Source organism: Kryptolebias marmoratus, linkage group LG8 (genome assembly GCF_001649575.2).
Source record: "Kryptolebias marmoratus isolate JLee-2015 linkage group LG8, ASM164957v2, whole genome shotgun sequence".
Taxonomy (NCBI): Eukaryota; Metazoa; Chordata; class Actinopteri; order Cyprinodontiformes; family Rivulidae; genus Kryptolebias; species Kryptolebias marmoratus.
The window spans coordinates 27,157,749-27,182,046 of NC_051437.1; the positions used below are offsets into that span (position 1 = coordinate 27,157,749).

General features: G+C 39.2%; 2 protein-coding genes across 4 annotated transcripts in view; both read right to left on the bottom strand.

Moving 5' to 3' along the window:
• zgc:103759 (U8 snoRNA-decapping enzyme) overlaps positions 1-24,298 on the bottom strand; it is a 576,073-nt gene that overhangs the window by 425,623 nt on the left and 126,152 nt on the right. The window lies entirely within an intron of this gene.
• The window catches only part of lamb2l (laminin, beta 2-like), a 43,465-nt gene that overhangs the window by 2,626 nt on the left and 16,541 nt on the right, over positions 1-24,298 (bottom strand). For all 3 annotated transcript variants that reach the window (XM_017411355.3, XM_037977039.1, XM_017411356.3), the window contains exons 3-31: positions 22,511-22,680; positions 18,599-18,734; positions 18,350-18,423; positions 16,717-16,905; positions 16,110-16,173; positions 15,020-15,222; positions 14,182-14,302; positions 13,793-13,981; positions 12,390-12,569; positions 12,181-12,293; positions 11,831-11,910; positions 11,180-11,336; positions 8,827-8,967; positions 8,480-8,641; positions 8,282-8,403; positions 7,690-7,810; positions 6,922-7,114; positions 6,681-6,824; positions 5,340-5,571; positions 5,089-5,252; positions 4,723-4,947; positions 4,291-4,505; positions 4,121-4,217; positions 3,318-3,690; positions 3,050-3,234; positions 2,713-2,960; positions 1,494-1,709; positions 1,267-1,411; positions 967-1,174 (exon numbers count right to left, since the gene is read on the bottom strand). In XM_017411355.3, the coding sequence (XP_017266844.1) occupies positions 967-1,174; positions 1,267-1,411; positions 1,494-1,709; positions 2,713-2,960; positions 3,050-3,234; positions 3,318-3,690; positions 4,121-4,217; positions 4,291-4,505; positions 4,723-4,947; positions 5,089-5,252; positions 5,340-5,571; positions 6,681-6,824; positions 6,922-7,114; positions 7,690-7,810; positions 8,282-8,403; positions 8,480-8,641; positions 8,827-8,967; positions 11,180-11,336; positions 11,831-11,910; positions 12,181-12,293; positions 12,390-12,569; positions 13,793-13,981; positions 14,182-14,302; positions 15,020-15,222; positions 16,110-16,173; positions 16,717-16,905; positions 18,350-18,423; positions 18,599-18,734; positions 22,511-22,680 (4,867 nt within the window). The remainder of the gene's footprint in view (positions 1-966; positions 1,175-1,266; positions 1,412-1,493; positions 1,710-2,712; positions 2,961-3,049; positions 3,235-3,317; positions 3,691-4,120; positions 4,218-4,290; positions 4,506-4,722; positions 4,948-5,088; positions 5,253-5,339; positions 5,572-6,680; positions 6,825-6,921; positions 7,115-7,689; positions 7,811-8,281; positions 8,404-8,479; positions 8,642-8,826; positions 8,968-11,179; positions 11,337-11,830; positions 11,911-12,180; positions 12,294-12,389; positions 12,570-13,792; positions 13,982-14,181; positions 14,303-15,019; positions 15,223-16,109; positions 16,174-16,716; positions 16,906-18,349; positions 18,424-18,598; positions 18,735-22,510; positions 22,681-24,298) is intronic.

Here is a 24,298-nt window from a genome sequence, read left to right on the forward strand (position 1 = left end):
TCTTTGATTAACAATCACTAAACCCTTAGAAATTTAACACAAATTACTATCTGGATAGAATCAAAACTGGCAATTTAAATGGTAATAAAAAAGCAAAAAAATAAAAGGCCTACCATTTTTTGAAAGAATTTAAGGAACTAAGATCTCATCATAAGACTAAGATCATAAGAGTACGAGTTCTGAATGACTTTCAGCTACAACCACACCAAATTTAAGCTGAGTTATAGCCATTTTGTGTCGGCTAATGTTGATTAGATGTGGCAGCCACCTTGATTTAGATCGACTCCAATAGTTAATCAGTTGTAGATGTACATCCAATAGTTACTTTCTGTGATTTTCATTAACATTTCTCCAGTGGTTTATCTGCTAACAGACAAGCACACTGAGTTATAGAAAATACTTTAAAATGTGCTAAACTGATTGTGGCCACTTGGTGTCAGTAGACACACACTTTCCACAGGTTGAGTATTTTAGTGTTTCTTTCAAAAGGTTAGTAACATCAAGAATTACAACCTGAAATGGTACAAAGTCATTATTAGCCTTTAAATGGTTCAAACAACAGGATATATTTACTCAAGATTGTCACTGCAGCTAATCAACCTCAGCAAACACAAAAATGGTTATAACTAAGTCAGATTTTTAGATATTGAGCTAAATTTTGGTGTGCCATGAGATGTTCCACTGAGTTTTAAACCTTGCTTGTTGTTTATCTATTTCCAGATTTTAGATTGTTTATTTATTCTGCATGCAGCCCCTTCCTCTTTTTTAAAATTTTATGTTCAAATAAATTATAAATACAAAAAACCTAAGCGAGAAACACAATATTCATTTCTAAAGCCAGTTTTAAAACTTTACAGGTTAGTAGTCGGGTTTTTTTCTTTGTGAATCTGTTTCTGATTTAGAGAAGACACTGACAACATATTCATATATAAATTTAATTTCTTTAATAAGAAACATTGTTCTTACTTGGCCTCTTTAGCTTTTTCAAGCAGCTCCTGAGCGCTTTCGATGAGCTGAGAGGTCTGATTTACAACCGTCCCTACGTTGGTGAGGTTGGAGAGACTGTCATTTATCTTCCTGATGACTTTATCCAGAGTGGTCCTGTTGAAGGGCAGTTTGATCTCCATGACCTGCATTGCCACTTTCTGGATGCTGTCGGGATCTGCTCCCTCCTCTGGAGGACAGAAAAAAATCAACAGTTTTAACACATGAAGCATCAGAATATAATTCAAATTGAACAAAAACAAAAAAAAAAATAACACAAACCAGTAAGGAAGTCTTTAATAGTCTTTATGAAATCTTTAAGATTCTTGTTGTTCTTTTCAAAATACTCCTTCTTCTTCTGGGCTTTCTCCAGCGCAGTCATCATCAGGTTCTTCACATCCTTCATCAGGGCAGCTACATCCTGGAGCTGGACACGAAAGACAAAACTGTCAAGTGGACAAATAAATGTCTCCAGTCCCAGCAGAACCACTAACAGAAACTTGCAGCACCTTCTTCGAGACTTCCTGCAGCTCCTTGTTCGCGGCGTTCAGACCGTCTGAGGCGTTCTTGGCGACCTTCAAAGCTGCCAGAGACGTGCTCACCGTCCCGTTGCACCCCTTTCCACCACAAACGTGGTTACCCTGATCGTCACGGCAACCTGCGCCGCCACATTGGCTCTCAGGGCAGCTGCCATTGACGCTGGCATTGCCGTGACCACCACACACCTTAAAAGACAGAATGCAGATCAGATTAATTGAGCTGATCAGACTTTTTTTTTCTCTCTCTCTCTCTCTCTCTATATATATATATATATAATAAATTATAATACATATAATATGTGCATTAGTGCAGCTGGACTTTATTTGCTTATGAACAAGTCTTATATTATTCACATACATTAAAACCTTTTGTCATACAGCTTGGCAATAGCTCATCCATGTAAGCATTAATGCATTTTTTCAGAATATTTCTGTTGAAGTTTCAGTACAGCAGACCCACATCACATATTAGGGAAGTATCTCACGGGGCTGCCACTGCTGGAGACAAATTGGCGGCTCATTATTTCAAGAAAATATGCAAATTCTCCATGGCACTCTCACTGAATTCTGAGCGTCTGCTATCAGCCAAACAGTGAAACGTGTGGCTGTGTTTTGTGCAGGAAATCACAGCTTCTTTGTGTGTACATTACTTCACTGCACACATCGCACTCGCCTTGGTTCACCTTGTTCCCACCTTGGCAGCCATTTTTATGATTTAATCTGAAGGAGTACATTTGTTAAATGAAGTCAAGAAAATTTAGACTATTTTAAATTTTATTTATTTTTATTTATAATTATTGTTTATCATTGGCATTGTGTCTTGACACAAGTTAAAGACGCCTGAGACGCCGCAATGACTTTGTGACTATTTTGATAGAAAGTTTGTCCTAAAAATGTTGTGTACATGTTAAAAACTGAAGCCACAAGACTGCAAGCAAAGAACTTGTGAAGCCTTGTGAACGTTTAGAAACCTGAACTGAAGGGAAGAGACTCGTTTGAAATCTACAAGCTCTCTGATTATTTACATTATTTAGATGAATCACATGCCAAAATGAATTTAATTAATCTTATTGCACTCTTTATGTAGACCAAAAATAGCTCTTTCTTTTTTTTTTAGACCGCCTTAATAAAAAAAACAAAATTGACTGAAATTTTAAAATAAATGAATCTGCAACACTGCAGTGCTCACCTTGTGGCTGAGGTGATGAACCTTCTCATCAAGGTGTTGAGTTTTTTTCTGCAGCTCATTTAACGAGTTCTTTTGAGCAGCCAGAACCTGGAGGAACTTGTCTTTTCGGGCATTCAGCAGCTTGTCAGTGCGAGCGCGGGTACCGTTGGACTGTTCCACGGGACTGTCAGGACCCGACACCGAGCCGTTGCATTTCTTCTCAGCCTGCAGCGACTCCCGGTAGAACTTCTTAATTTTCTCGAACTGATCTGTGAGAAAACAGAAAATGAAAACAGCTACATCTTGTGCAGTTTGTTGCTTGTGGTATTTTTGAAGCTTCACAGGTTGAGATTGTTACCTGCAAACCCTGAGGTGAGGTAGTCCTCCAGCAGCTGCTGTTTGTGAGCCACGGTCGCGTTAATGTCTCTCAGCTCTTTCTCTAAATCACTCAGGGCGCGTTTTAACTCCTCATCCTGTCTTTCTGTAATGTTTAACTCTTGGCTGATGTTCATTAGACTTCTGTTAGTGAGGAGAATCTCAGTACTGAAACACAGGGAGTTTATTATTATTAATATTATTTAAAAACTGAATGTTAGTGAGACTACAAACAGGTGTGATTTGCCCACCTGAGGTCAAGGATGCTCTCTTCGATCAGCTGGCGGATCTCGTCTGTGTCCCCTGTACCAATCAGATCCCGCACCTGATTCAGCTTCCTCTCCAGCTCCTTGATGAGGGCGTCCCCGAGTCCAGGCGAGACCCCACTCTCCAGGATCTTCTTCACAATGGAGTTGATGTGTTCCAAGTCCCTTTTAATCTGACACAGGTGGTCGTCCCACAGCTGGAAACACGGATGACACTGGACACAGCTGGGGAAGACACCCGTGAAGCCACGCGCACACTGGTCGCAGTACCGCCCCGTCGCTTCCTCTCGGCACTCGCAGTCACCTGTTTCTCGGTGACACTGAGCAGTCTTTGAGCCCAGCGGGTGGCAGTTACACTCTGAATGAGAGGAGGAGAGCAGAAGGAAATATTCTTTATCATGCCTGTGTTTTTGTTTGTCTGTAGTGTTAGCAAAAATATTACATGAACCAGAAAGTAATCACTGCATATATATCTACAACTAAGTGACTTTTGGAGTCAATTCTTTTCAAGATGGTGTAGTAGTGGCTGAGAGCTAGGAGCTGCAGCTGACAAAAAGTCTTAGAAGTTCGCATTATCCACAATATGTTACTGAAATAATATTAATGTATGTTTAACTTAAACGAAAGGCAACGAATTAATGATTTAAAAGAAATAAAAAGTTTTTTTTGTGTGTGAAACAGTGAAGCAGTTGCATGATCATTGCTCTAAGTAAAGGTTTTATTCATCACACTCTCATTCCTGGTTCCAGTGGAGTAATTTTCAGACATTCTGTCACAAGATGAGTTACCTCGACACCCCTCCTGTGGGTTTCCCCAGTGAAGCTGCTCACACTCGGTGCAGTGTTTGCCTCCAAATCCAGGGCGACAGCGGCACTGACCTGTAACCTGAGCAGAGCATATTCTGTCAGGATCTTCATCAGCACCTTCAGGTTTTACAGGGTTCCGCACTCTTCCTCACCACGTTGCAGTCAGTTCCCAGGGCATGTTGATGGTCGCAGTTACAGGGCTCACAGCCTCCATCCTGGCCGTGATTCCAGTGGTCAGGAGCACACTGGTCGCAGTCGTGGCCGACTACGTTCTCCCTGCAAGGACAGCCTCCAGTCTGAGGGTTGCAGTGACACCAGCTGTCACTGCAGGCGGACTCCACGGTGCCAGAAGGCACACAGGTGCAACCTGGGAAACGTATATGTGAGTTGCACAGCTGACTAGTTCTACTCCCAAGTCTTTATGCAAAAGAAAACATTATTCAGAAAAAGATCTGATGATAAATGATCTATTCTTATATCAAAATAAGAGAGGCAGCTGTAGCTTCCACGATGACAACAAATGTTTTATCGAAACAGAGTAACAAACTTTAAGTTTAGAGTAAATATCAGCTGTCATCACTCACGTCTGCAGTCCTGGGCCAAAGCGTTGCCAAAATACCCACGTTCACAGTGAGAACAGGACGGGCCGTCAGTGTGGTGCAGGCACCGCAGACACTGGCCTGTTCTGGAGTCACATGATTCGGGATCCTGGGGGTTGATGTTGTTATTACATTCGCATGGCAGACACTGCCCTCCGGGCCGCTCTGGGTTGCCGTAGTAACCAGGGGCGCACTGATCACAGCGGAGACCTTGGACAAGAGCACGTAAATTCAGTTGTATTAAACTAATAACTCACGTACGTAAACAAGTCCTCTGGACTTAGAAAAAAAAATAAGACATAAATAAATCCAGGAGAAAAGTGAGCATGTGTGCATATTGTGTTTGCTCACCTGTATAGCCTTGTTTGCAGTTGCATACGATCTGATCAGAGGTTTGGTCAGCCTGACAGGAATGTCCATTAAAGTGGTTTGAACCAGGGTAACCTGGACAGGGACATGGGCGACAGTGGTCCCCCGAGCCGAGCACTGGGTTTCCATAAAACCCGTCCATGCAACTGCGACAAACAAGGGAGACGTTTATTCACAGCTCTGCAACAAAAAGCAAAGGAAATGAGGGAAGCTTAACAATGATTTGCCCTCACCGATCACAGAAGTGTCCTGCTGTGCTGTTCCTGCAGCCTCTGCATTCCCCCGTTTCAGGGTCACAGATTTCTGCGTGGCCGTTGCACTGACAGGGGCTGCAGCTGGGGAAACCCCACTGGCCCGGCTGGCAGTCCGAGCACTGGCGCCCGGTTGCTCCATGCCTGCACTGACACTGGCCTGTGACTGGCTCACACTGGTGACTCACGGAGCCGTCGGAGTGGCAATTACAAGCTGGGCGGGAGGAAAACAGAGTTTACTGTTGATGTTTCGTTGAGAAAGAAAAACAGCAGAGTTTAAAACAGTGACCCTCAATGGTGGCTCCTGTGCCATATCTGCCCTACAAGCTCATTCCATCTAGTCTGCAAGTGGTAAAAGTATTCATAAATTACAGGATTTGATAATAATAATAATAGTAATTTAACCCAGTGTCTTAGCCAATCAGAATGCTTGCTCACATTGCATGATCAAACCTTGATTAGAAGATGAAATGCAGCTAAAGAGGATGTTAGATAAGATTTAAATTCAAATGCGTATGTCTGAAGCTAACAATATTAGCATTAATGACTTGTAGTAGCAGAGTAAACCCGTCTGCTTTAATTTGATACTTTCTTTTAGGAGTTATTATTGTCTAACTCGAAGCTCGTGTTATAAATTTATTGAAAAATAAATAACTTTCACATTATCCTACTTAGCCTTTTTTCACAATAAAATTTATTTACAGTGATTCAGGAGTGAAGCCAGAAAATCTTTGAAAACTAAAAGAGTGTAGCATATCTTTTATTTGTGACAGCAGAAATTTAAATAAATAAAACCACCTGGTTAGAAAAAATATATATTTTCTCAAAGAAAGGCAATGATTACGACTTATTTTCCAGGAAGAAAAGCATGTTGTTGTTTGTCTTTTTATAATCACTTAATTTCAGTCAATTACTGCTTTTCACGTAGACAACAAACAAACACAGAATAGCTAAAATGATTTTTCTTTTCTTTTGAAAAAATCATTTTCTTTTTTTTTTTTCCCAAGTATTACATTAGAACGGTTAAGTACTGGGTATTGTCCTTTTTTCCTTTGGTAGGATATTCAACCTTGAAATAAACCTCTACATAAACCTACTTCATCTTTTGAATTAGAGATATTTCTGTCCTTTTGTAAACAGAAAAAATGAATCATAATTATTCTACTGTATATGTTCTACAATATCAGACAAAGAGTCTAATCTTTCATCCTTATTAAAGTAATTACTGATGATTACTGACTTGTACTTGGCTTCTAATTATTAATTATTGACTTAGTACGCCTCAAATGCACCGAGATCCCTGGTTTCTAAAAGCAGACTCACGGGTGCAGCCATTTGCTCCAAAGCCGTAGGTTCCGGGTGCGCACTGGTCGCAGTGTTGCCCGATGACATTGGTTTTACAGAGACACTGACCTCCGACCTTCTCACACTCACCGCTGATGGAGCCCTGAGGGTCACACTGACAGCCTGAACACAACAGACGGAAAATACATATTTTGTCAGTACATATTAGGCTACCTTTAGGATCTGCGTCCTTAAAATCTGCTTATTTGTGCCAGCTTACGCAGAGCGCCATCATGGATGATGGATGAGATGCTACAGATGAGCTTGGTGCACATTTCAGCCAGAGCTGGCATCGGTGTGATCAGGAAGGAATCCAGGCACATGTAGCGGATCATATCGCTCCGGTGCTGCTCTGCCGCTGCCTCGTTACCATGGAAACCAGGAAGCTCCGTGTATTTGGGGATCAGTACCAGCTATTAAAATTTTTTTTTTAAAAAGATCATATCATGCAGGATGGTGATTAGCAATGAATAATCCTTTAAAATCACGTAGTTTGTATTAATCATAAGATTTTAGGTCAACTAACAAATAAATTTATGGTGAAAAACAAGTTAATTTAACAGAATTTGAAGGAAAAAAAATCGGCTTTTCAAGTGAAGTGTGACTAATACTGACAAAATGAAAAGAAGATTGAAAAACAAGAGGTTTCATAGCCTGGCTTCTGATTGGAAAAAAACCTTGCTTTACTTATAATACTTTTCTGAGAAAAAGCAGTCTTGGAAAAGGTTGAATTCAGCTGTAACTGTTGAATTAAAATTTTCCACCATTAGGGGGAAATGTCAGCATGCACCTGCTGACCCGCTCCTACAATCAGCCGAACAAAGCTCAATAACCTTAAATGCCTTTTTTATTTCTTTTGAGCTGCCAAGTCCAAAAAAGAGCCACAATTAGAGCCACAGGATGCCAATCTAGTGGCTCGGAGTGACTTTTCAAACACCTTGAATGCACAGTATATAATGAGCGGAGCGGGTTACCGGCCCGTACTTACCGAGTCGATGAGAATAAAAGCAGTTAGGTGCCTATGTGCAACCCCGTGTCGCTGGAACCTGATAGCAACCACGTAACGGTTACTGGGCTCAAAGCAGAACGGCCTGGACATGTGAATGACTCTGGAAGAAAATAAAATGATCAATCAAACTTTATGTCAGTAAAGTGTGTTTTAACTGTTCATCTAATCTTCTTTCTTTCTGTTCCTTTCATGGCCATTTACTTTTTTTGCAAACTTTCTTTTATGTACAAATTAACAAATAGTCATATCCACAGTAAGGTCGGGTGTCTCTGTACCTTGATCTTTTTGTTCATGTTAAATTCTACATTTTTCTACATCCAGACCTCAGTAAAGAAAGTTGCCGCCTTCCCGTACCTGATTCCGATGAAGCCTTTTTTCATTTTGTTTGCCCACCTGACTCACCCAGCAGGTACGAGCTGGGGCAAGTTCAAGTGACAACAATGATGCAATTTTTCCTGAGTTTTCTGGGATACTTAAACAAAGCCTGAAGTGAACAAACATACGGCTGCAATGGCACTCTTTCATACTTAAACACACACACACATGCAAACATGGATCCAAGAGCTGTTACCGGTTGTGGTGCAGCAGAGTTTCAGTGTAGAGCTGCTCAGTCGGTAGGAGGTTTCCACATCGGATACTTGAGGGCAGCTGAACAGAGGTAATACTAACGACAGCCTCCCAGTCTTCTGTGGACTGCATGAAGATACATCTACAGTTAGACTACCACAAAATGAGCTTGCATTCGTTTTTTTAAGTCACACAAACGCACTTCGGGTTCGTAGCGGATCATGATGTCATACTCCATGGCATAGGGGATGTTGTCGATAGTGAACACCAGGCCGGCGCCGTCTTTGACGCGAGCAAAACCGGGTCCAGTCCACGTCACGATGTGGCCAGGAGTGCGCTCTCTATGGACGGTCGTCACATCCGGCTGAGAAAAACAAACAAAATACCAACAAAGAACTTTCTTTATCAAACTTGTACTTTAATAATATTTAAGTTTGACTACGACTTGAGATGTTCATGTAACAAAATAGACATTTAGAAGCATTTTTGTGTTTGTGTGGCAGTCATTTTGGTCCTTTTCACTCTTTAAATGTTTTATCAGTCTCATACTGTTTGTTGAAGCTGCCGGATGCGTCTCAGGGCTGCCTGATTTTGCTGGGAGCTCGAAATGCGCCGGTGTCGCCGGTGCCTCCTCGCCTGGTTGTTGAGATGCTGAATGCAGTCGTCTGCTGCCTGAGGACGAACTTTGCCCTTAAGAGCAGACAAAGAAATACATTTACTGGCTGCACATCACGCAACAAAAGACTACTTTGGCTGAAACACTGTTTGTAATCTTGTTGAAAACTTTTAAACCTGTAAAAGATAATGTAGCAGAAAAGACTAAGCTTTGCTCGATGTGACAGAGCGAAGCAAATTCTAAAATATTCTGAGATCAGAAGTGTCCACAGGCTGTTTCTACCTAAACTCTTTACTGTCCTTCAGGAAGTGTGAATTTTTCCTTCCAGGAGCAGTAAAACAAGACGTGTCACAACATTAAAATGTCACACGTCAAAAACATCTCATCGCACTATGCGCCTTGCTCTGTTGCCGGTGTTCTCATAACATTCCAGAGTCACTGAAGTCAGTTTTCCTCACATTCCAGCAGCAGTGATGTTAGCGTGGACTGTCAGAGCTTGCCTAAGGCATAAGTGTAGGATACAGACATTTAATAGTAAAGAAGATAGATGGATGAAGAGGAAAGGCTGAAAATAATGTAAAACAGCAGATCCAAACACATTTTTTCTTGTTGTAATGACACGTTTCACTGTTTGTTTAATTTTAATAATCTCATAAAGACCTTAAAAGTCTAAAAACAACAAGAGATCTTTAATAAATGTCCAAGATTTGCTCAGGAATGGTATATAAACAGGTTAGGTGGTCAGTACAGTACTGTGAAAAAGAATTCACCCGCTTACAACTTTGTTCTTTCACACTTACATGTTTCAGATCACTAAAGAAATGGTAATATTTACAAAGATAACCTGAGAAAATACAAAGTTTTCAGTAAATAGTACAGTTTTAAATTGATTTATTAGGGGAAAAAAGCTTTCCAAACCAACCTAGCCCTATGTGAAAATTGAATTTCCCCTTAAATCTAATACCCAGTAGTGTCATCCTTGATCGTTCCATCAATGGCAGATTCTGAAGCAGTACAGCGACCCCTGACCATCATACTACCACCACCATGTTTGATTGTGGGCATGATGTTCTTTTTCTGAAATGTAGTGTTAGTTTCATATGTAACAGGATACAGACCTTCCAAAGAGTTTCAGTTTTGTCTTGTCAGGCGACGGAATCGTTTCCTAAAGGTCTTGAGGATCATCTGGATTGAATGTGAGATGGACCTTCGTGATCTATTTGGTCAGCAGTGGTTTTCACCATGGAACTCTCCCATGGAAGCCATTTTTGCCCTTTGCCTCGTTCTTATTGTTGAATCATGACCTCTGACCTTAGCTGAGGCAAATAAGGCCTGCAGGGTTTTTTTTTTTTTGCGACCTCCTGGATGAGTCGTTGATGTGCTTTTGGAGTAAATTAGGTAGGCTACACCACTCATGGAAAGGCTTGCCATGTTCCATAACGGCTCTTTTTAAGTGATTTTTTTTTTTTATTCTACAGGTCTGGCTGTAATCAGGTTTGGGTAGTCAAATTTAACTCAGCTTTCCAAAACAAAAATCACAGTTAATTCACAATTTAACATGAAGGGCAATTGTTTTTTTCACTGGTTGGTTTGAATATTTTTTAAGGATAAATTAAATCATCAATTAAAATTTGCAATTGTGTATTTACTCGGATTGTCTTTGTCCGATATTCAGATGTGTTTTCTGATCTAAAACATTTACAGTAACTGTGACAAAAAAAGCAAAAATATAAGAAATCTGTGATGGGGTGAATACTTCTTCATAGCACTGTACATGTAGATACTCGAGCCACTCTGCAGGAAAGTCAAACTAAATGAAATATTTACAAATGCTCTGAGAAGATGATTGAATCAACAGAAAAAGGCACTTTGAGTGTTTCCACTGATTTTCATGTTCGTGCTGAAACCACATGGCTGTAGGGACTACCCTAAAAAAAAGTCAGCTTTTAAATCTATGTAACTGGATCAAACATACAATGAGCTTGAACTTCTACCTCAAGTTATTGCCAAAAAACAACATGTTTTGATCACAGGTATAAATGTCAGAGATATAATTAACCTGAAAGTGAAGTGCACTTTATTTCAAAGAAAACTCAACAGGTTAACAATGGGGGTGCAGTACGTGACCTCAGGTGGTGTAAACGAGCTTTTATTTCCTTTCAATAGGAAACACAGTTGGTCTGAAAGTGTGTGATTAATGCCTGTAGAAAAAAAGCATTTAAATTCTTTGCTCACAAAGAGTACCGTTCACTAACAATATTATGTTGATCTGAAGTATGAGCTCACCGGCAGGGTAGAGTCGCCGGGGGAGAGTCCTGTGGCATCTTCAGCCTCATACTTGTAGAAGTCAAGAGGAGCACAGAAATACCCAGGCTGCACCTCTGAGCACTGTCGACCGATTAAATGTCTCCTGCAGGCACAGTCCCCACTATCCATCATGCACCTGGTGTATCAGAGAGAAAAAGGTTTAAAGACTTTCCCTCTCTCTATTTTGGCATTAAACTTTGGCAATAACTGTTGTTGTTAGCTAAATATGTCATGAACCAGGGGATGATTCTGAATGAAGCTCACAGAAAGTAATTACAGGATGTGCAACTACAACTGATTAACTTTTGGAGTCACCTCAATGTAGGATGGACATCACAGCCAATTGACAATAACAAAAATGTCTATAACTCAGTCATTTTTAAAGATATTGAACTAAGATTTGGTATCATAGTAGCTGAGGGTGACTCACAACACATACTCTGAGCGTATGAAGTGTAAGATCTCACAATATCACATGAGATCGTGCATAACATCATTTGCAAGGTTTGACCAAAACGACTGAAACGCTGTCTCTTCTCAGCATAAAATAAGCTTAGTCTAAAACTCTGGCAAGAAAAATGCATCCCTTCAAGGAATGCTAGGCCTATATATGTCTATATGTGTCTTTACCTGTTGTTGTAGGCTCCACCAAAGTCACAGTCACAAGGTCTGCATCCCCCCAGATCATTACTGAGCCCCCAGTATTCAGGCTACAGGAAAGGAAAACAGGATGCACAATGATAAACCTAATGTGTAGTCCTGCCAGGATATTTAGCCTTGAATAAATAGTTGATGAAAAAAACTCTTTCACCCAAAATCTGTGTAACTACCTTTACAATGAGAAGGTAAAACAGTTCAAGTTAAATAATCTGACTGCAGATTCACACGACAAAGACAGATCTGAAAGCTCATCAGCGGCCTTGGTGCCATGAGGCTTTAATATAAAAAAAAACTAAATGAGAAAAAAAGTTGTTACTGACCAAACACTGGTTGCAGTGGCGACCTGTGACGTATCGTTTACAGGAACAATCTCCGCTGATCTGATCACAAGGAGCATCCATCAGAATGACGCCACGGGGATCACAATTGCAAGCTGATGCAGAAACATAAATTGAGATTAGTTGGTTGCTTCTAAAACCAGAAATATTTTTTTATTCCTGTTAAAAGACAAACAGGCACAGATACATACGCTGGCAGCCAAGTGGATCAATCTGGCTGAGTCCGTAATAGCCCGTCTTGCAGTTGTCGCAGCGCACGCCTTTTACATTTACTTTGCAGCGACACTGTCCACTGATCATCCCCATGTCCGGGTCGGTGTGGCTGTCACAGATACCGCCGTCTAATGATCCCACTGGGTCACAATCACAGGCTACAGATAAAAAAAACAACAACAACTCAGGTTTAGTTTCTACTTGGGCTGCACAATAATGCAACATCAATGTGCACAATGTCAATATTACTATAGATGGCTGGACAGCAAAAAAAAAAAAAATATTCCAAAGAGGTCATGCATTAACGCTAACATTAGGATGTGTGTAAATAAATATTTGCCAGTTATCAAAAGTCCTACATTCACCCAGGAGTGTTGTAAGTGCAGTGGCGACAACTGATATCATTATCACAATATTTAATAATAATAATAAAAAGAATAAATAGAATATATCCTTCATTCCTGTTTAAAGATGAAGAAACAACATTTGTCACATACAGATCCAACAGCTTACTGAACAAACAAGCAAAAATAGGTGAACTAGTAAAAGTAACACACAGTGACAAATGCTGCTATTAGTTTGGTCAAACCTTGTAAATGATGTTATGGGCTATTTCATCCAGTACTGTCAGATTTGTTAGTGCTCAGAATATATTTTGAGGATGATTCTCGGCTACTACCACACCAAATTAAAGCTTAACATCCATAAAATTGGCTGAGTTGTAGCCATTTTTGTGTTTGCTGAAGTCGCTTCGCTGTGGCAGCCGTCTTGAATTAGATCGATTCCAAAAGATATCCGCTGGAGATGTTCACCCAATAGTTACTTTGAAAGATCTATTAAAATCTCTCTACAAGTTAATTGAATATTTTGTTAACAGTATAGGCACACAAACACTCAAGTAACAACACTGTCGCTTCGCTATTTTTTTTTTTTCGCTAATAAAAAAGACAGAGCAAAAAAGGGTCAACTTAGAAGATTGATTGAGATAGGGATGTTAAGCAGGTAAAGGCTTCGGCAGATAAGGAAAAAATTTAAATTCTGAAAGGGTGTCTTTGTGAATGCTGAGAAATGTTAGAAGAGCGCTATAGCACTCAAGGCAACAAAGTAGCTTGGCCTTTATCACTAACTGGAAACTACTGAGTCAGTTACAACTGCAGCTTTTGGTATTTTTAAAGTGTGAAGCTTGAGATTAAGAATGAGAAAAATAACTGGTTTTAAATATGACACTCAGGGTTCTTTTTTTTATTGGCCTGAGAGAAAAATTAAGATATGCAGAGATTAGATGAAGGGCATGAACAAAGAAAACAAACAATAAGATACCTAAAACCAGACTATTAAAGTAGTCAAGCTGACAGTCCTGTGTTGTATTAAAACGACTCACCAACACAAACACGTGGGTCCTTAGCGTCCCTGTTGGGGTCCTGGTAGTAGAACGGTCTGCACATCTCACAGTTGCGTCCCATCGTGTTGTGCTGACAGTTGACACAAACTCCTCCGCTGCCGCTGCCTGTTGCCAAATACACCGCCATGTCAAAATGACACTGGTTGGAGTGGTCGTTGCAGTTACACTCTGCAGAAATACAAAAAGCAGTGGTCAGAAATGTGAAGAAAACAAGAATAAAAACCTTAAACGTGAGAAAATTTACACAAAAATCCCAATTTCTAAAGCTGACCTGGTACTTTAAAACTGTCTCGAGAAGCAAATTCAAATCAGTAAGCTGAAAACTGTAACACTTTCTGTGAACACGTAACAGTGCCTGTAAACTGTACTTCTGCAGGTGTGCGGCTCTTCCGCCTCAGCTGGCCTCCAAGGAGAGTCGTTGTAAAAATCTTTGCAGCGCTCGCAGTTCAGGCCTTCGGTGTTGTGTTTGCATACACAGCGACCGTGGATCTGGCCAATCAGAACACAGCAAGATCATAAGAAAAAAGTTAAGGCAAGTCGTGAAAACAGAATGAAATGTGACTGATAATGGGAAAGTACAGGTATCTACTTGTTTCTGTCTTTAAAAAAATAAGATTAGTTTTCACTGGAATGTTTTATGATAACAACAAACTGCAGGTGTAGGTCTTCTATACTCTAACAACTTGGAAATAATAAACTGGAAACCATAATAAGAGCTGTTCAAATTCTCTAAAATGTTGATGAAAGGAAATTCAGGAACCATTATTTATGAAAGAAAATTAGATTTTCTTCTGTCCCACAATTCTTTGAGGCTTCATATTTAAAAAGCAATGCTCGGATTGTCTTAAAAATCAAACAACAACTATGAGAACAGAACTGTAAGTGTGAGCAGCAAAGATCAGGAAACAGCTTTAAGTTTCGTAGTTTTAACGTATCGAGAACATTTGGCTTTTGTTTAAAACATGTTCTAAATAAATTTCATTTCATTTCGTTTTCTATGGTGCATACACATTTAAAATTCTTGCTATTTCTCTGGCTTTAGATAACTTTGGACTGAGAAATTCCTGATTTTCCAGCCCTTTGTTGATTAGTTTTTGTTATTCTCAATAATTACCCTTCTCCTGATTGTTTCCAGCATGTAAACCCATATTTGAGCTGATCAACAAACAGCACAGGATGTTCTGGTTTTATAATTCACTAACTCACCATGCCGTTCTGCTGGATGTCTACTCCCGGCACCGGGGTGCACTCTGAAGCGTGTCCGTAACAAAAGCAGCTCCCTCGGACAACGAGCTCATAAATGGCATAGTAATATTTTTGCAGGACGTCCGAGCGACGGTCCAGCAGGTCGTCTCCCAGGGTGTTGAGCTTTGTGAAGTTAATTCGCAGGTTGGTAATACGCAAAAGTTCTAAGAGAGAGAGAGAGAAAAAAACCCCCACAATCAAATAAATAAAAAATATTTTTCAAGGCAAACTTGGAAGAAAATAATTATAAGAAGCAAATAAAATGTAGAACACAAAAACTCCAAATTGCCAAGATTTCTAGGAACAGAACAAGGCTACCAGAAAACAGAAACACTTGTGCACAAATCCCTCAAGGTAAAACGACAACAAAAAATCTATCTGAAAGTATATCCTTAACTAAATTTGGGTTATTCAGTGGCAGAAGTCCCTAAACTTTGCTTGCTCCAACAGCAACGAACATATATCCAAGGCACCAGCGCACGTTTATTTAGCACGTTGGTTTGGTTGCTGTAATACCAATAAAATAATTAAACTCCAAAATTAAATCTAAAATCTCAAGAGAAAGTCACTGTCTTACTGTGGATACAGCTTTTGCCCACATTTAGATTTAGCAATAGATTTCCAAACCTAGAAAGAAATTATTGTCTTCATATAGACCATCACACTTCAGTCTATATGAATATATTACATAAATAAATATATAATCCACATATCTCTATTTGTAGCAATGAGGCCATCAATAAGTCACAATTTTAAGATGCAAAAAGGGTCAACATGTTTTGAGGTAAAGGAATCTCTTGCTGGAGAGTTTTTTTAATATTACAGTAATATAAAGATACATAGAGCAGACTAAAAACTGTTTGAGTCTTTTCAACATAAAAGGCAGTTTGGTCTGGTTATATTCTGATAACTTTCTCCATTCTGATTCATCAGTTTCAATGTGATGTATGTTTTCAGTCTTTGTTTATAAACAGAATAATAATATCAAAGCGGCATTTGTTGCACTCTGATGATAGTGTTAGTGATACATAAACACAAAGTTTTCGCTGACCTTGAATGTCCAAGCTGTAGGGATCTTCCACAGGAATTGCAGGGTCCAGAACTTTAAAAATGACCTGAATTACAGATTTTACAAAAATAAAATATAAGATCATTGGACTATAGATTATATCTGCCTGAAAGATAAAAAAATAAGCTTCATCTTCAGCTTATTAGCTCCATCCTCAGAATCCAACACGGCTGTCTTGTGTATAAAATAGTGTTAGCTGCCATTAAAACCAATTTATTTGCACTTCTGTGCATCTTATTAAATCTGCCACTCTCATATTGCCGTCCAACTTCTAAAGTGAACATGTTGCTACAGAGACTGAATGCATAAAAAGCAGAATAATAGGTTGTTTTCAAATTATTATGCTAATGTAGGCTAGCCTGGCAACCAAGCAGATTTTCCAACTTGTCACTTAAACACGGCAGTCGGGTTTGATGTCCTTCCCAGATAGTTCTGACTTCTAGTATTAGTTACATTGATAATTGTGCTTCGTTTTACTAACTTACACAATATTGAAGCATAAACTTTGTCAAAATTGGTGAATAAAATTGGTGATAATCAAATTAAAAACTGTTTCCCTTGTTACTGCACTGTAACCCTTTTAACTTGCCTCTCCGTTAGTTGACGGCTCGATGTCGGAGTAGCGTTCCTCACAGATGATGTCGTTTATTTGGTGCAAGCCATTGGCGGGGATACCGGGGAAAGTTCTGGTACAGTTGGAGGCGAAGTAGCGGTAGGGGCGCCATGTGCGTCCAAAATCAGCTGAGCGCTCAATGATCATTGCTGCAGGCCGGAAGGTCTAAAGATGTTTAAAAACAAAAGCATAAAAATAATTTTAAATCAATATGCTGCGGATTTCACAGAAAATGCATGTCAAAACTGAAAGTCACCTTATTACCTCATGTCACCTTGTTATTTATCTAAGCCTTTTATTTTATGTCAGCCCAACCAGCAGATATTGAGTTGGTGCTTGCTGGAATGTTAACTCCAGATTTCGGAGTGTACACAACAAACACACACCTGGACGAGAGTGTCCTGGCAAGAACATACAATTCTTCTAAAACTAACACAACATCAAGGGAAAATTTCAGTTTGCGGAACATCGAGAACATCTAAGTCCGACATCAAGAAATTAATAAAAAAAACAACTAATTGGCATCTAGTTTTTGGTTTGAGATTACTTTTTGTTTCCACATATTTAGGCCCAATTTACAAATAAGTGTAATCTGCGTAGATTGTATCTGTCTAGACTTCTGAAGAGAACCTGAAAGTTGAACCCGGCAAAAAACAGTTTCGTACAAGTTTTTAGTTCCAACCCCTCGATGTAAATAAATTAAACACTGGGTTTGAGAATATAAAAAATACACTTTTGATAATTTTTTCAGGTGTATTCTCTTGTAGACGCCCATAGTTCTGACTTTGTTGCTACATGTTTTCTATTTTCTATGTATTATTCAATTTTCTAGTGTTTTCATGCTCAAAAGAAAGGTCATGTGACACAATGATTGTGCAAGAAAGTAGGCGGGACTTAAAGTACCGCTTCCCAAGCGACTCAGGTTCAGAACATACATCGTAGCTCCCATAGACACTCGGTCTTTAATAAAACAGTCTATGGTTGTCTGTACAACACACAGTTTTTAGGTGCTTTTTAAAAGAAAGCATTTGGAAATAAAACTAAGAAAGTAAAACCTAATATTTATTTACTTGTTGGCTTACTTAATCGACTCGTAACTCAACTCATTCCAGGCCATGTCTGTAAATGAGAACTGGTTCTCACACATTTTACCTGGTAAAATAAAGGCCAAATAAAAATAAATTAAATAAAAATAATAGCTGCATCAAGCATGCCACCCACCCAACTTTTGCAGTTTTCTTTTGTGATGCTTCAACCACAACCTAATGTAGTTGTTTTTGTTTGCTTCAGTCTCTTAACAGGTAAAAACAGGTGGAGATTGACTTTGACGGTTAAAAACCTTGCCTTACCTTTTGGCCCATCACTCTTGGGTCAACGACAAGAATCATGTCTTGGCGTGTTTTGGAAAAATGAAAGGCTTCACACAAACACTTCTATTTTTCATGAAGATGTAGATTGTAGATGTACGTAAATACAACTCAAATGTAGATTATTTGTCTCATAATAATCTATTTTCATTGTGCAGCAAAGAATATAAAGAATTAGCCTTGTTTTCCCACTAGTTTCAGATGGGACTACATGCAAAGCAACTAAAAAAAGAGGCTTGTACCTTGAATTTCATGATGAGATGTGTGAAGTGAAATTCGGCCTCCAGATTTAGTCTGATGCTGACATCCTCCTTACCTGTAAAGACCAAAACTGTCAATAAATTTCAAACATAACCTGCAGGAATCGTGGCTTTAGGGCTATCTCTCCAAAAATCATCCTCATTAATATGCTTAGTATGATGACAAAGAATGAGCAAAGCAGTCAGCAAACAGGTCATGTCCTTGTGCATCGTCGCAGAGTAAATACACACCATTGACAGACTGCCACCAGGTGTGGTGTTCGTTCCTGTCCATGAGGTAGATCACATTTTGGATGCGGTGGCTGTTTCTGTGGTGGTACAGGTCGTAGGGATGCTGGGAGTCACACTCGAAACACTTGTCAGGCTCCTGGTGAGGCGGAGAACACATTTTTATTAAAACAGAACAAATAAAAAGTCTCAGCTGTACCAAATGTTAAGTTCAAGCCAAAGACTTTTGAACCACATTTACAGTTTTCCTATAATTGTGTGAATGCTAAATATTTAAAAACGCAGCTCATTCAGGAGAAGGATGAGATGACTTTGGGGTTTTGTAACTTTTCTACTTTTCAAAATATTTACTTACAAATATTGTCCAAATGGAAATACATTGAGACCTCATTAATTCTTTAAAAATATTGTTCTCTTAGAAATCTGCTTTAGCATTTCCAGGCTCTATTTTTGTCTCTTATGCTGCTTACAGTTTTTAGCTACTGTTCTGCTCCTTTTAGCTTTTAGCTAGTGTTCTGCTTCAGCTCTAACAACTCAGTTTTAAGTCCGTTTCAGCTTTGTCTCTCTTGTGGGCCAAAGGAAAGAAAAAGAAGAACATTTGCAGGAGGTGAAACAAAAAGCTCAAAGGGAGGGAGAGAGAAGAAGCATGTGAGAGAAGGACAGACAGGAAGAGATGAGGGAAATAATAAGAGGAAAAAAAGCTTAACTAAGGGCTGTATTGTTATAAACATTGGTGCCCGTGAGACTGCAGGTCATTGCACACTGCTAAATGAAGTTTTGCTCATCCTGGACTGCTTAATTACAGAGTTGGTCAGAGGGAACACATTTGTTGTAGTTATGACAGTTATGGAAACTCTTACAATAATGACCAATCCGTTTTTGAGAAATCTTAGGCTTTAAATATTAAAATATATGGAGCAAACAGAAAACAGATCATTTTTTTATCCTAATTTCTCATAAAAATTGACTATGCATGGCTGGCTTTACTGCTAAACAGTTTTATACATGACACCATCCCAATAAAAAGATAAAGCATGTGATTTTAGAGAGTTTTATGAGGGTTTGCATTCTTCAAATACGGTGAGCAACCTGTTCAACAGTTGGTCTCTCTGTACATGAGCAGCACAACCGCAGACCCAAACTCGTTTTTAAAAAAAAGTGGATGAGCTTCTTCAGAAACTCAAACAGTTTCACAGTACATGAGATACTTCACTTTGAATGAGGAAGTGGCACCAAAGAAGAAGAGTGTGAGAGCGAGTAACGAGGGGTACATTTGAGAAGGGGCCATGAAAAGGGGAGCAGATCGAGAGAGAGAGGGACAAACGGGGAGATGAGGGGAAGTTGGCACAGAGAAATGCTGGATTCCAGGACAGCGTCTCTTAATTAGGCTGTTGTCAGGGGTGATTAAGCTGCTAACTACAACATAGCTGTTAAAAAAAATTCGACTGGGCACTAAAGAGAAAACGCACACATGTATGCTTGTCTTCTTCACCTCCCTTCACCTTTAACATGAAGTTGCTCATGTCCTAATCTCATCCATTCTAATCAAACTAATGCCCTGTTCAATTGTGAGCTGCCTCTTTTATTGTAATTATTCCTAACAACCTTATAACCATTAGAGTAACATCATTTCAAGAGTAAAATGTCAGCGTGGATGTACAAAACAAGCTAAGTGCACTTGACTTTAGTTCAGATGTTTTAAGCTAATGGCTTTAATGATTAAATTAATCTATAACAGTTTGTTCTCTATTCATCTCGTCTTTCAGGAACTAAAGCTGCATTCAGTGATTGATGTGTGGCTTTAAGACCATCTCCTTCTCGTCTCAGGTCTTTTTTATCATCCATTAGTCAAGCCTGGTCAGCCTTTCTGCGCAGACAACCCATTGATTTAAATCTGATGCAAATTTGACAGCCCTTCTTTGTCATTCTATAATGGTGGTTTAACACAAAGAGGTACAAGAGAGGCATCCTTTTTCCTCTCATCTACCTTAGTTCCAACTCTGAAACCGGGTCTTTTCTGCTGCTATCACCTCAAAGCTTTTACTGGAGTTTTTTTTATAGATGTATAGATTAGCTAGAGCTTTTAGCTCCATGGAGCGAGTGAGTCTAAAGACTGATTCAGAACAATCAACCTTAATGCACCGGTTTTCTGAAGAAAATTGATCTAACTAAGAAAAAGAAACACCACCTGTACAGACAAATGTCAAGCACAAATGACAAATGTGAACATTTAAACACTGGGAGACAAATGTTTTGTGTGGGCCTCTAAAGAACCTTTAAAACATACCAGGATGGCACCATGTCCTACCCTGTACTGTAGCAGGAGGCCTCTCACCAGAGAATGCCAATTATGTTCACCTGGAAGTTGACAGTAGTGAATATTCTTGCCCTGAGGCAATGGAAGTGCAGGCATGAACATGCAGAAGAATGGAAACGCACGGATGCAAGAGAGGTTGAATGTAAACATGTAGGTGAACATGCCAGAAGGAGTGCAATGTGAGGAAATACAGATAAAAAGAGCTGCAGGCTGTGCAGGCACAGAAAAGTGTAACAGCACTTCACAAAGAAGAGGACAAAACTATAACACAAAACTTTATCTTCACATGTAATTGACTGCATGTCTATTTTTTTTGGCATGTCTTAATGCTCACATTTATATTTTTTTCCAAGTGTTTTAGTTTCATTTTACAACCCCAAATCTGAAAAAGTTGGGATGTTGTGTAAAATGTAAGTAAAAACAGAATGCAATGATTTACAAATCTCATAAACCCACATTTTACTCACAATAGAACATAGTAAACATCAAATATTTAAACTAGGAAAATGTACCATGTTTTTATAAAGAAGTAGGTATTTTTTTTAATTTACAGAAGCAACATAGCTCAAAAATGTTGGGACAGAGGCAAGAAAAGGATGTGAAAGTAAGTGATATGAATAAGAAACAGCTGGAGGAACATTTTGAGATTAGCAGCAGATCAGTAAGACAACTGGGTATAAAAGGAGCATTTAAGAGAGGTAAAGATGGGCAGAGGTACACCTGTCTGTAAAAAACTGCATCTAAAAATAGTTGAACAACTTTAGAATAATAAGACTTTGAATACTCCATCACCTATAGTTCATAATATCATCAAAAGATTTCAAGAATCGGGAGAAATCTCTGCTCAAAGGACAAGGCTGAAAGTCAATATTGGACACCAGTAACCATACTCTGGGTTTTCCTGTTTTTCTAAAATTTACATAAAACTGAGCAACTCCCACTAACAAATACATAAATGACCACTGAATTCCATGAAAAAGAGATTCAAGTTTTGAAATTACACTTTGAATGACTTGAAATCAAGCCGGCATCACAGATGGGATAAAAAAAAAAAAAAAGACAGAAAGATGAATCGAAGTACAAGTGACAAAAATCCAGAGAGTGTTTGAAGAAGGCGTGTTGACTTGTGTGTGTGTTTAAGCCTGCGGACAGGGAAGCGCCGGAAAGGCCTTGCTCATGGAGACCAGACTACAAACAAACAGGCTGAGGAACAATAACAGATGAAGTTGTGAAGAGTGACTGATGGTGTCGAACGAAAGGCAGATCAACACACGTTCATTTGCTCTGACTAAAAGGTTTCATGGATTCTGACCGGAACAATTATGTGAAAAATATCAGGTAAGCGTCAAGCCGAGAAGCAGTTTCACTGCTGCTGATTTAGAAAATGCCAGCTGTGAAGATAATAATGTTAAAAATATAAAAACGGTACAAAAGTGCAGAAGGGAACAAAACCGTTAGCTTAATTTGCCTGCAGTCTTTAATAATTGACTGCAATTACCTCTTGTTCCCATTTTATGCTCAGTGATTTCTTTTATTTCTTTTATTTAAAGAGTGATTCTTTAGAGCCATTTCCCACTGGTTTTACGCTTTCAGCTCACCTGTAAATGGCTGACAATACAATACTGTTCCGGGCCATGCAGGCCACAAGTGGAGGTAGCAGTTAAGTTGACAGCTCGTCCGATCAAAAGGTTTCCAGTTGCAGGATAACAACTTCCCTCCGTGCAGCTGTGGGGGTTCGATGGTAGTTCCTGGCCAAACGCGGTCACAGCTGGAGGTGGAAACACAAAGAAACAAAAAGGGATATTATTCTAATGTACCATGTAATGACTTAAAAGATGTGGAAGCGCACACTGAAAGAGTAATGGCTCTTTCTTTGTGTCTTTGACTTTAAGGTTCAGGGCCTTTTAAAATGAAATTTCCACAGATTCAAAATTTTTCTTGAATAGGAAAAATCTTTAACATTAAAAGCACTCTGCTGTTGCATCTGAAAGGGGTCCAGCATAACCACACCGCTCTATTGTATTTGTCACATTTAAGTTTTCAGCAAATTATACCTCTGATCAGATTTTAAATTGTTCCTAGGTGGGAGCGAGAGTGTGAATGTGTCTCATTTGTCTTTATGCAACCCTGTGATGGACTGGTGCCTTGTCCTCTGTGTCCCCCACTTCTTGCACTGAGGACAAATACAACCTAAAGTTATGTTATACAAGAATATTTTCTTGTTTTTCTGTACAGTATTTCAGAGTTGGTCAACCTAAATATTATGAGTAGCGCTGTTTTACAATTAAAAATAAATCTTTTTAATTTTATAAATTACTCCACTGAGTACCGAAATTCACATCCTGATATTTTAAGTACCATAATCTCACAGAAATCATAAACGCCTTTAAGAAAAGTGTGAGGCTCCACTACAAAGAGGAGATGGAGGATGAGATACCTTAAAGAGCTTCAACCTGCTGATCTCCAGAAGACAAAAGAGAAGCAAACGTGCTGCGGCATGATGGGAACAACATGGATGGTTTGACATGGAATTAAAAGCATCCTCTGTGGGAAACATAATCGCAGCTGTGTGCTCTCTGTGTACTGCATCAGGAGCCCATCTCTTCTTGCTTATTTAGAAAATCATCCAATTAGAGCTGCGGTAATACTGAAAAACAGTTTTCAAGGTCTTCTTGGTTTATGAAATGTTTTGAATGATTTACAAAACTGGACATTGTTAGATAGGAGTGGTCTGTTACTGATTTTTTTTTTTTTTTTAATGCAGCTTTTATGGCCTTTCAATCAGCAAAAGTCCAGTTTAGGGTTGACTTAAAGTTCAGAATTTTATTTTCCTCTGCTGAGGTGGGGAGTAGACAGGAAATACTGGAGACTTTTAGGGCTTGTTGAAACACAGACACAGACAGACACCCACATTTGCGTCCTAATTTAGTTTTATCAGTCCTTCCAGGATCCTCCCTGATCTGTCATTGACGTATTGATTTTATGTTGCTCTGCCCACTTTTGCCTTCCACTTCAAACCAAAACTGTACTGGAACTTCTGGCTCACATCCTTTGCACACTTACATCAGTGTGAAGACATCTGAAGTAATCAGGTGGTTTTACAGCTTAACATCAATCAGATTTTGTGACTGGAAGGAAAAATTGTCTGAGATCACCCGTTTTAACTACGCTTTGCTGTGTCTCTTCATGTAGATGCCTCAGCAATAAAAACCACTGTATTAAACTGTGACTGTATAAATATAATCAGCATCAATCTTTAACAGCAGACTTGTAACAGGGACTTTGAAACTTACGATTGTAATTTGCAGTTGTAGGAATTGGCGCTATTTTTTTCTTTTTTTTTTTCACATGAATCATCTTAACAGTAACAAAATGAAGGTGTGAGC